The 12,390-nt window shown below is 42.6% G+C and overlaps 1 protein-coding gene across 7 annotated transcripts in view; it reads right to left on the bottom strand.

Moving 5' to 3' along the window:
- The window catches only part of ABCC5 (ATP binding cassette subfamily C member 5), a 98,004-nt gene that overhangs the window by 65,892 nt on the left and 19,722 nt on the right, over positions 1-12,390 (bottom strand). For all 7 annotated transcript variants that reach the window (XM_016942384.3, XM_016942386.3, XM_016942385.4 and 4 more), the window contains exons 3-5: positions 3,438-3,595; positions 2,779-2,934; positions 1,977-2,124 (exon numbers count right to left, since the gene is read on the bottom strand). In XM_016942384.3, the coding sequence (XP_016797873.2) occupies positions 1,977-2,124; positions 2,779-2,934; positions 3,438-3,595 (462 nt within the window). The remainder of the gene's footprint in view (positions 1-1,976; positions 2,125-2,778; positions 2,935-3,437; positions 3,596-12,390) is intronic.

A 12,390-nucleotide genomic window follows, 5' to 3' on the forward strand; every position in this document is an offset into this window, starting at 1 on the left:
GTCCCCACTGGCGTCACCAAAACCTTGGATCATCTTGGTGTATAAATGTCAGCATCAGCTGGCTGGCAGGTAAAAACAAACAGAACACAACTTGACTGTGTTTCATTTGTTCTGTGTATGGCTACCAAGGTTCGGTGAAACACAAGCGGGGACAAGAAATAAAAATGCCGTTTTATTTGGGGAGCCCGTATGTGGGCAGTCTGTCCTTACACAGGTTTCTGTAAGAACAGATTAAGCTAGTTTGAAAGTCGTGCCAGATTAGAAAACTTGTAAAAATCTAAAACGAAATGTTCCTCAAAAGGATTTAAGTCCACAGACAGGAGGTTTACTCACTGCTAGTACTAATCTCAAAACCAGCCTGGTTTTTCAATTTCCAATGAAAAAGAAACATATTAGAATCGGAGTTCCAAAAAAGGAAGTGTGTATTGTTTACACTTTCAAATCTATAAAAGAGATTATGGATGAGTCCATTACTTTCTCAGCTCTAGGACAGAATCCCATGAAATAACACTGGCCTTAAGGTGCTCTTCCCTGAAAGGGCAGAGAGAAGAAAAAGCATGCTGCTGCTTTCCTGTTAAAGGAGGGCTCTTAGCTTTCCCTGGCAGCTAGAACAGTTTCCTAGAGGTTAGTACCCCAGTGTTCTGCACCATAAATGAGAGAATAAGGAATATACGGATGTTCAGGGGAGGGACTGTGAAGCCACCAAGCTGAATACGGATAGGTACCATCTTTTTCAAAAAATAAAAAATAAAAATCCCAGCAATCCATGGAATTTTTTTTAGAGGGGAGCCAATGAAGTTCTTGCATTGTCCAAATGGAATCAAGAAAGCCCATGATCACTTTATTCGCAAAGCCTGCATATGGTGCTACCCAGAGGAATGAATTCTATGAGATCAGAGCAGCCACCAGCCCTGTAGTGAAACAATGACAGAAGCTCTTCTTGGGGGAAGCTGGCTCTATGAAAATGTTTGCCATTTTGGTAAATTACATAACACAACATTTCAGTTACATGGTCCTTCTTACTTAAAACTTTTATATAAAGTATGTTAGTTGGTCAATTATTAATAATATAGAAACCCAATACCAGAAAAGTAGTGTTCTCTGCTTCAGAAAAGAGATCAAAACTTTAACAAGAGGCATCAAACGTTAAAAAAATAAAAACAAAAACAAAACTGCAAATTAGTTTTACCTAATTGCCATGCATCTTAGGCACATACTTACCAAAACCATGAACCTCCAGCTTACCCACATATGGAAAACGCACAGTACAAGCAGTACTGCTCCGATGCCTCAAGGCAAATGTGTAGAGAATAGATTTAATCAAGGTCTCAAGTGTAAGGCAGCACAGCAGGTGTAAGAAACAGGTGCCCAGGAAACAGAGTGAACGTCAAAGGCTCTCTTGTCTACTCTGCATCAGTACAGACTGGGGAAAACCACGGCTGCCACCCCAACACTTGCCACACAGTCACACTATAAGCCAAACTTAAACGGACTCCAGGTCAGACTCTAAAATCCTCGACAGTCCTCTAGTTTTCTCAGGGCTTATTTGCCACAGACCTGCCAAACATGTGATAACTGCCTCCAGGCACTTGGTATGTCCCCGGCGCTGGCTCACCAGCCCGGGCCACACAACGTGCTCTCACCCACTCATAGCACTGCAAGACACATCTGCCTGCACCGACTGTCAGTTCATGTTAACACACAACCGAGAAGCACAGTCCTGTGCAGAACTGGAGTCAGTTCCATTTCACCCCCACCCAGAAATCAAGCCAGTTCCATTTCTTCTCTGGCAACACTGCCCTTTCATCCTTCCAGCTGTTGCCAAAATCCATCGACCCCTTTCAACAGACCTGAAGGCATCTCTGAGACTGCTACCTAGCCCAAAGCTGAGCACAACCTCTGCAACAGAATAAGAGTGTTAGAGCTGGCCGTGGCCGGGCCCCTGGAGACTGTCGGAAAGGATGGTTAGAACTTACTGGTCCACTGAAGCCAGCCAGCTGCGTGATCATCAGGCACACGATGGACAGGATGAGCCTGGTGCGGCAGAAGATCCACACAACCCTTCGCAGGGAAGCAGCGTCTGGCCCAACTTCATTCAGCTCTTCTTGCCACAGTCTCTCTAGTCTTAACAAGGGCACACGTCCTCGTTACACATCTCCTCGGGGGAAAGGCACACCTAGCTCCCCGCCTGCCACCACTTTTTGTCTCCAGGTTTTGCCACCACTCACACAAGTCTCTCCTTTAAAATTACGTACATAGTCTTCACCTTCTGGGAAAAAATACCCTTCCTAGGGAACTACACATTTACCCTGTATAAGGAGCCTCCCAGGATACAGAAAATGATGAGAGCAAAAGCCTTTCTTTCCACCCAGGAAAATGATCCCTGAATGCAATTTGTGAATAAGAACTTTCTTTTTCAGGGGCCCCCAACACTTTCTGAAGGTTCCTGTGGTAAAATGTAAAGTTGTAAACTAGATTTTAATCATGACAATCAGCTACCACAAAAATGTATTCTGTCACAAGGCAGCAACATAATCTCCCTGCAGACTCAGGAAGAGAAGCGGGGCTGAGAGAGAGAGAGAAAGCCCGTGGTTAAAACAGGATCAAAGGTGAAATAGGAGATAAAGCAAAAGAGCAAAGAGAAAGTCATCCCCAGGCCGCCCGCCCTCCACTGGACAGCTCGGCTCTTTAAAGACACAGAGCTGTGGACTTTACACTCCTAGCTCAGGCCCTGCCCACCCGGCATGGGGGAGATGAGGGTGGACCAGAGGCGCCTACCTTCTGCAGTTCACGTCAGAAGACTCGTGCTTGGACAGAGACCACACGTCTTCCATTGAGAGCTCCCCCTTCTTGTGGGCCACACGGGCCAGAGAAGAAAGCCACGAAAAAGTCATACAGGAAAAAAGCCCAGCATTGTCCACTGGGTGCTGGTGTCTAAGGAGAGAAAACCGAAATCACAAAGCTATCAACACGCACAGAGAGGGCAGCCCGTGTTTAATGGACACTGTTTAGTGAACACAGCTCTTAGCTAAAGACCAGTCTTCCCAGCTGATCTAATCTTAGCCTGAATGTTCTAAAACGGCTTTGATGGGCCGGGCGCGGTGGCTCACACCTGTAATCCCAGCACTTTGGGAGGCCGAGGCAGGCAGATCATGAGGTCAGGAGATTGAGACTATCCTGGCCAATATGGTGTAACCCCGTCTCTACTAAAAATACAAAAAAATTAGCTGGGCTTGGTGGTGGTGCACGCCTGTAGTCCCAGCTACTCAGGAGGCTGAGGAGGCAGGAGAATCGCTTGAACCCAGGAGGCGGAGGTTGCAGTGAGCCGAGATCATGCCACTGGCGACAGAGCAAGACTCCATCTCAAAAAAAAAAAAAAAAAAAAAAAAAAAAAGGCCTTTGATGCTTCACTGTCATCACTCAGCACGGCATCTTACTTGGAAGTAGTCCGGATGGGCTTCAGAGCACTCAAGCCATGATGGTACTTTCCCTTGGGATGCTCCTCATCCAGGATTCTGAGCTGAGAATGCATGGAGGCATCAAGAGAGAGGCCCTCGGCTCGGGCTGCTGTTTCCAAGGCATCTTGGCATTCCAACTGTTCCAGCAGATAGGGAGAAAGGCAGGAGCACAGTTAATACAGAAGCGAGAGGCAAACGGAACTGATGAAACAGCTCAAACTGCAAACTGGACTCATCTTAACTAAGAAATTCCAAGCAAGGGTCAGGAGGTTAAACACTAACTTTGTATGATTTGAACCCATTGGGGAACATTAAGCTAGATATTTAAAAATTTTAAACAGTTTTCTTTTTTTTTTTTTTAGCATCTTTAGGTTTTACAGAAAAACTGATCAGATAGTACAGAATGCTCCCATATACCTCTGTACCTCTCCCGTCCTCCTCATCTGTTTTTCCTATTATTAACATCTTCCATTAGTGTGGTACCTTTGTTACAATTGATGAGCCAATACAGATTCATTATTAACTGAAGTCCATAGGTTACATTAGGGTCCGCTCTTTGTTTTTTTGGGTTTTTTTGAGATAGAGTCTCGCTCTGTCACCCAGGCTGGAGTGCAGTGGCGCAATCTCGGCTCATTGCAACCTCCACCTCCCGGGTTCAAGCGATTCTCCTGCCTCAGCCTCCTGAGTAGCTGGGATTACAGGGATGTGCCACCATGCCTGGCTAATTTTTGTATTTTTAGTAGAGGTGGGGTTTCACCATGTTGGTCAGGCTGGTTTCGAACTCCTGACCTCATGATCCACCTGCCTCGGCCTCCCAAAGTGCTGGGATTACAGGCATGAGCCACCGCGCCCGGCCCTGTTTTTATTTTATTTTATTTTTGAGATGGAGTCTCGCTCTGTTGCCCAGGCCGGAATGCAGTGGCATGATCTTGGATCACTGCAATCTCAGCCTCCCCGGTTCAAGCAATTCTCATGTCTCAGCCTCCGAGTAGGGGGGTTACAGGCGTGCACCACCATGCCCAGCTAATTTTTGTATTTTTAGTAGACACGGGGTTTCACCATGTTGGCCAGGATGGTCTTGATCTCTTGACCTCGTGATCCACCCACCTCAGCCTCCCAAAGTGTTGGGATTATAGGTGTGAGCCGCCGCGCCCAGCTTATGGACCACTCTTTGTGTTCTATGTTCTAAAATTTACATTTTTATTACCAAATGTTTTATCTTCTGTTTCCCAATATGGATTGAGAGTCAATTATTTCACTACTAACTGCAAATCTGATTGCCCATTTTCTATGACAAAAATTTCCATCAGCCCCAATTAAACAGCCCTGCCACGCAGAAAGAGCCTGGATGTACACGTGCCTCCCCTGTCGCAGCAGCAGCAGGGAGAACAGAACGTGAGTTCTCATCCTGGCTGCACAGCTGAAGAGCTCTACACTTCCCTGCAGCATGCGGCAAAGGATCTCATGAGCTGAAATATAAAGTTACACGTATTTACTAACTAGAAAGCATATAAATGTTCGTTCATTAGATTAACAAAAGTGCATGCAAAAGTGCATTCTAAGTCTGACTGTGGCAGAAGAGGGTGGGTCAAGAATCTAGACACACTTATCCCCCGTTTACTCTAAAAGTAACTCAAACGTTTATGCTTTCCTGTTGTAGAAGCAGAAGCTTCATTTTCCTCAATTTCCTTATCTTCCTTTTCTGTCTTAGCAGTGAAAGTCACATTATTACAAATATTTCCAGCAATTATTGTGAAACAGTAAAAAACAGATCTCAGCTGGGCATGGTGGCTCGCGCCTGTAATCCTGACACTTTGGAAGGATCGGTTGAGCTCAGGAGTTCAAGACCACCCTGGGCAACACAGCAACACACCATCTCTACAAAAAGTAAAAAAAATCAGCCAGGCATGGTGATGCGTGCCTGCAGTGCCAGCTACTTGGGAGATGGAGGCAGGAGGATGACTTCAGCCCAGGAGTTGGAGGCTGCAATGAGCTATGATCGCACCACTGCACTCCAGCCTGGGTGACAGAGCAAGACTCTGTCTCTAAAAGAAGGAAAAAAAAACCCAAAAAACAAACAAAAAAAAACCCAAGGAGAATAGATCCCCAAATCAAGAAAAAGTTAAGTGGTTTAGCACCTAACACACCAAGCCTTATACAAAGCAGTTGATTTTTATACATCACCTCCTTTCCCACCAAAGAACAGCGGGAACTTAAACATTAACGAACTGAACGGGTAGAATTTTGTATACAGGGGTCAGCTGGATGCCTGGGCAGATCAAACACAATAGCTTTAGTTCACAGCACAGTTAAGTATCTTTAGATAACTTCTGGTATTAGGAAAGCACATAGCCCTGCAAAGCACACTCCTTTCCTTTTGTCAAAGGCAAGTCAGACCAGTTTCAAGAGAATAATGGTACAACATGACAGGAGTCAACAACAAGAACGAACTCGCTCTTAAATGAAGTCCATATGTATAAGGTCAACACTTAATTTAGTGGTTAGGGACTACGGCACTTGATAATGAGCTGAGGACTGCTGAGATTTAAGTACATTACAAAGGTTTTTCTTACCTATGAGCTGCATATAACCACAAGGGGAAGGAAAAAACCTCCTGGATTGAGAGAGAAAGATACACTAAAAATACAAGCACACCTACTTTAAGTGAGTAGAAACTGGGAATCTGTACAGAGTAGGTACAGAATGTTACAGGGACCAGCCTTATTTGGATATCCAAAGCTTCAGAAGATGACAAAAGATCTGAAAAATGCCACTTCAAATACATTGCCAAAATGGACTATACGTTGGGCTATAAAGCAAACCTCAACAAATCTCAAGACTGACATCATGTATACATGCACTCTGACCACTTTAGGATTTAATTAGAGTTCAGTAACAAAGATTTTTAAAATATCTGAATGTTCAGAAATTATGCAATATACTTCTAAGTAATGTAAGTGAAAGAAAACATCAAACGGGCATGACAATTTGTACCTATATAATCTCAACTTCTCAGGAGGCTGAGGTGGGAGGATTGCTTGAGCTCAGGAGTTTGAGGCTGCAGTGAACTTTGATCTCACCACTACACTCCAGACTGGGCAACAGAACAAGACTCTATCTCTTTAAATTAATAAATAAAAAGAAGGCATTAAATGGAAACCAGAACATATTCCATGCTAAACAGTATGAAACTGCAATACATCAACATCTCTGGGATGCAGCTAAAACAGAGAATAAGGTGAGATTTTCATCGCTTTCAAAGCATATACGCCTGTAATCCTAGCACTTTGGGAGGCCAAGGTGGGCGGATCACGAGGTCAGGAGATCGAGACCATCCTGGCTAACACGGTGAAACCCCGTCTCTACTAAAAAAAAATACAAAAAATTAGCCGGGCGCCATGGCAGGCACCTATAGTCCCAGCTACTCGGGAGGCTGAGGCAGGAGAACGGCGTGAACCCGGGAGGCGGAGCTTGCAGTGAGCCAAGATAGCGCCACTGCACTCCGGCCTGGGCGAAAGAGCGAGACTCCGTCTCAAAAAAAAAAAAAAAAAATTAAAAAATAAAAGAAGAAAAAGAGAAAAATCAATGCTTTAAGCTAGGGGTTGACAAACATTTTCTGTAAAAGGCCAGAGGTAAATATTTTCAGTTTTGTGGGCTAAGAGGCAAAATCAAAGATATTAAGTAGGTACTCCTATTACAAGAGAAAACAAATCTCCACAAAATGTTGACACAATTCAGATTATAATAATTGAGTACAATTTTTTGTAATGCAGGTCTACTGATGAGAAGCATGAAATTCTTTTATGGGGGAATAACATTTCACTTAACTGGGGTTTAAAATAGTTTTCCCTTTCATCAAAATTGATTGCAAATCTTCATCTATGAATGCTGATTTGCAATGAGAGTCTACAATTCCACTTTTGCAAATGTCTTCGTGAAGGTACTGCCAGGCTGGGCGCAGTGGCTCACACCTGTAAGCCCAGCACTTTGGGAGGCAAAGGCAGGCAGACTCCTTAGGTCAGGAGTCTGAGACCAGCCTGGTCAACATGGTGAATCCCCATCTCTACCAAAAATACAAAAATTAGCAGGGCGTGGTGGCACACACCTATAGTCCCAGATACTCAGGAGGCTGAGGTAGGAGGATCTCTTGAACCAGGGAGGCAGAGATTGCAATGAGTTAAGATTGTGCCACTGCACTCCAGCCTGGGTGACAGAGCAAGACCCTGTCTCAAAAAAAAAAAAAAAAAAAAAAAAAAGACAGGAACTTCCAAATACTGAGCTAAATCCAGGAATACACACTTTTAATTGAGCCTTTTATCTCATGGAAGACATTATAGAATTCTATTAGATTCCTCTCTTGACATTTACCTTTATCATATCATTACATGCATGCACCCCACTGCAGATTAATCACTTTCAATGGAAAGTTATGTGGAAGCAACTAAATGCCACAGTTAAATGGATTATTTCTATGTGGCAAAATATATATAACATAAAATTTGCCATTTTAGCCATTTTAAGTGTATAGAATTCAGAGGCATTAATTATATTCACAATACTATACAACCATTGCCACTATTTCCAAAATACACGGATCTTGAAATATGGAAATTTGCTTCACACATCATCGAGGTCTAAAAATCACTACTAGAACTGTAATTTCAGTTTGAAAAATATATCCACTACAAATTTGTACTGGAATGGAGATCTCACTTTTTTTTTTTTTTTTTTTTTTTTGAGACAGCATCTTGCTCTGTCACCCAGGATGGAGTGCAGTGGCGCAATCTTGGCTCACTGCAATCTCCGCTTCCCGGGTTCCAGCAATTCTCTTGCCTCAGCCTCCCAAGTAGCTGGGATTACAAATGCCCACCACCAACCCGTCTAATTTTTGTATTTTTAGTAGAGATGCCATTTTGCCCAGGCTAGTCTCAAACTCCTGACTTCAAGTGGAGATCTCACTTCTTGTTTAACTTTTGATAGCACAAGAAGTATATAAAGCAGCTTGACATTATTTATGATTCAAATATTAGTTGTCATTGAAATTACTTGACCACAGTACCATTTTACATTCCCACTAGCAATGGATGAGAAATCTAGTTTCCCCACATCCTCACCAGTGCTTGGTATTGGCATTTTTTTTTACCCCCAAGATGGAGTCTTGATCTGTCGCCCAGACTGGCGTGCAGTGGTGCAATCTCGGGTCACTGCAACCTCCTCCTCCAGGGTTCAAGCAATTCTCCTGCCTCAGCCTCCTGAGTTGCTGGGATTACAGATGCCCACCACCATGCCTGGCTAATTTTTCTATTTTTAGTAGAGACGGGGTTTCACCATGTTGGTCAGGCTGGTCTCGAACTCCTAACCTAGTGATCCACCTGCCTTGGCCTCCCAAAGTGCTGGGATTACAGGCGTGAGCCACCGCACCTGGCCAGTATTGGCATTATATTTTATTTTAGCCATTCTAATAGGTGTGGTATGGTATCTTATTGTGGTTTTAATTTGCACTACCCTAATGGTGAACGAATAATGTTTAACATCTATGTGTACTTATATGTCACCCCTACATTCTTTTTGCTGAAGTATCTGTTCAAGTCTTTTGCCCATTTTCTATGGTTTTTTTTTTTTTTTTTTTTAAGACAAGGTCTTGCTCTGTTGCTCAGGCTGGGAGTGCAATGGCATGATCACGGCTCATTGCAGCCTTGAACTCCCAGGCTCAAGTGATCCTCCCACCTCCCAAGTAGCTGGGACTACGGGCACGTGCTACTACACCCAGCTAATTATTTTTATTTTGTGGAGACAGCACTATGTTGCCCAGGCCGGTCTTGAACTCCTGGGCTCAAGCGATCCTCCCACCTTGACCTCCCAAAGTGCTGAAATTACAGCTTATTTTCTAAGTGAATTTTTTTTTTTTATTATTGAGTTTAGCAAGTTCCTTATATATTCTGGATTAAAGTTCTTTGTCATATGATTTGCAAATATTTTCTCCCATTTTATGGCCATGTTTCATCCTCCTAATTAGGGCCATTCATGCAGCAAAAGTTTGTAATTTTGAAGTCTAATTTACCAATTTTTTTCTTTTACAATTGTGCTTTTAGTGTCATGCCTAAGAACTCTTCTTCCAACCCCCAGGTCATGAAGATTTTCTCCTATGTGCTCTCTTAAAAGCTTTATGGTTTTACATTTTATATTTAAATCTATGGTTCATTTTGAGTTAATTTTTGTATAAAGTGTAAGGTTTCGGCAAAGGTTCACTTTTTTGCCTACAGATGTCCGGTTGTTCCAGTACCATGTGTTGAAAAGATTACCATTTCTCCAGTGAGGTGTGCTGCACTTATGTCGAAAAGTTGGCCATGCCTGTGTGAGTCTATTTCTAGACTCTGTTTCATTGATCTATTTGTCTACCCCTACATTGATACTACTGACTTGATTACTGTAGCTACAAACTAAGTCTTAAAATTGGATAGTGTGATGCCTTCAACTTTATCCTTCCTTTTCAAAATTGTTTTAGCTATTCTAGTTCTTTTGCTTTTCCAGGTGAACCAAGTTCAAGAGTTAGAAGGGGTTTTTTTGTTGTTGTTTTTTTTTAAGACAGAGTCTCACTCTGTCGCCCAGGCTGGAGTGCAGTGGTGCGACCTAAGCTCACTGCAAGCTCCGCCTCCCGGGTTCACTCCATTCTCCTGCCTCAGCCTCCCGAGTAGCTGGGATTACAGGCACCCGCCACCACGCCCGGCTAATTTTTTGTATTTTTAGTAGAGATGGGGTTTCACCGTGTTGGCCAGGCTGGTCTCGATCTCCTGACCTCATGATCCGCCTGCCTTGGCCTCCCAAAGTGTTGGGATTACAGGCGTGAGCCACCGTGTCCGGCCAGAAGGGTTCTATAAACATCTTTGATGTTTGAGAAGCATCAGAAGAGGAAAACTTGGCATGCAATCTATCAGTATATTTACATGAGCATGGCATATTAGCATTAATAGGAAACCAGAATCTTCACAGCTTTCATCCATTCTTTCCACAAATAACTTACCGAGTGCCTCCTATCTGTAAGACTATTCCAGATGGTGGGAACCAAAAAAATGCCAGTTCCTATGTGTATAACACACTGATTTCATTTTCTTCATTTCTAAAATGCCCGGTGACAGTTTTCACTAAAACCTATTCATAGAAAACTAAATGGACTTAATATTTTTAAAATCCTCTGATTGCATGGTTTTTATTCTTTTTACTATATATAACTATGTCATGTTTCACCACCTCCTAGGTAGTAAGTTACTTCCTATATTGGAAAACATCAAAATCAAAGGCTCTTTTTAAAAAGATTCAAATGAAAGCTGCCAGGCAAGTCTTCATTCCCCAGGTTTCTCGTGAGTACTGCAGTGGCACTACTGATGGCAGAGACTCAGGGCTCTCCTGCTGCCTTTGGTTTTAGAACAGGCACTCAGTGCAATTTTATCCTAACAAACCCCCATAAAAGTGGTTGAAATAGCACTAATCTCAGAATTCTCATGTAACAAAGCATGGAGTAGAAATTCTCACAGTAAGAGGATGGAAAAGTCTATATTGTTGATCAAAAAGAATCAAACCTTGCTACTCTAAGCAACGAACTTTCCAAGTCACATCCTGTCCCTGTTATTCTTTCCTAAACGTTTTCCCAAATTGTCAATCTTGTTGTCATATCTTTACACATTGCCCAAGTCAGGAAAATGAAATATCTGATGGAAATACAGGATATGATATAGGATCTTCTCCTTTGAAGGAACCACTGTCCTACTCCATATTTGCACCTACCTCCTTCAGAGACAGGTCTCTCAAAACAATAAGCAACAGATATTCAGCTGTTGGCAAGAACTTTCAAATGTTAACATGAAAAATAAATAAATAAAAAATAAAAACAAGAGAAAATAATTCTCTTACTCCAACAAAACTATTTTTTCTTATGGCCTTAAAGTATGAAGATCTCCACAGGCAGAATTTTCCCACAGCTGGAAGCCATAGTAAATACAGTGATTTCAAACATGAATTTTAGAAGATAGATACAGATTTAAGTTTCAGTTTACTCATTTTTACAATGATACATGCATCTACCACATAGGGATGAGAGGAATTAATGGGATAATTAAAAGTGCTTAGCAAAATATTGGGTATATAATAAACATTCAATACATGTTAGCTATATTATCCCAATTTACCTAGCCAATAAATCTTAGGGTCTGTCTCAACGATTTCTTCTTTCCTTTAGTTTTCCCTGACTCTTTCAAGGTCGGGGAACTTCCTTCCTTCCTCCTATGTCTTCCCTGTACCTATACCACCACAGCCCAATGCTTCTGGTAAGAGCTCCTAGAGGGCAAGCTGTCTTCCTCTTGTTTATATCCCTGGCCTCTGGCATAGTAGAGAGTTTGGCACCCAGTATTCAAACGTCAATGAAAACACCTTCAAAATACCTTCTTTCCCTTACATTCTACATATCATCAATTAATGCTACATGATATACCACTGAGGCAATCTTACCCATTCCACTTCTGTTTAGATTCTCTAGCTGTTTTGCTTATTATTATTTTTGTCTGAGACAGGATTTTGCTCTGTCACCCAGGCTGGAATGCAGTGGCACAATCATAGCTCACTGCGGCTTTGACCTCCCTGGCTCAAGCAATCTCCCACCTCAGCCTCCAGAGTAGCTGGGACTACAGGCATGCACTACCACCATGTCTGGCTAATTTTTTTATTTTTTGTAGAGACGGGTTCTTACTATGTTGCCAAGGCTGGTCTTGAGCTCCTGGGCTCAAGCAATCAATCCTCCATTCTTGGCCTCGGAAAGTGCTGGGATTACAGGTATGAGTCTCCACACCCAGCTTTTGCTTATTATTAATAGTATAATATACAATTATAGTTTTATTTTTCTCCTTCTAGATTATTTAGGATAAATTCTATCCCTGGGGTT

The sequence above is a fragment of the Pan troglodytes genome, chromosome 2 (genome assembly GCF_028858775.2).
Source record: "Pan troglodytes isolate AG18354 chromosome 2, NHGRI_mPanTro3-v2.0_pri, whole genome shotgun sequence".
NCBI lineage: Eukaryota > Metazoa > Chordata > Mammalia > Primates > Hominidae > Pan > Pan troglodytes.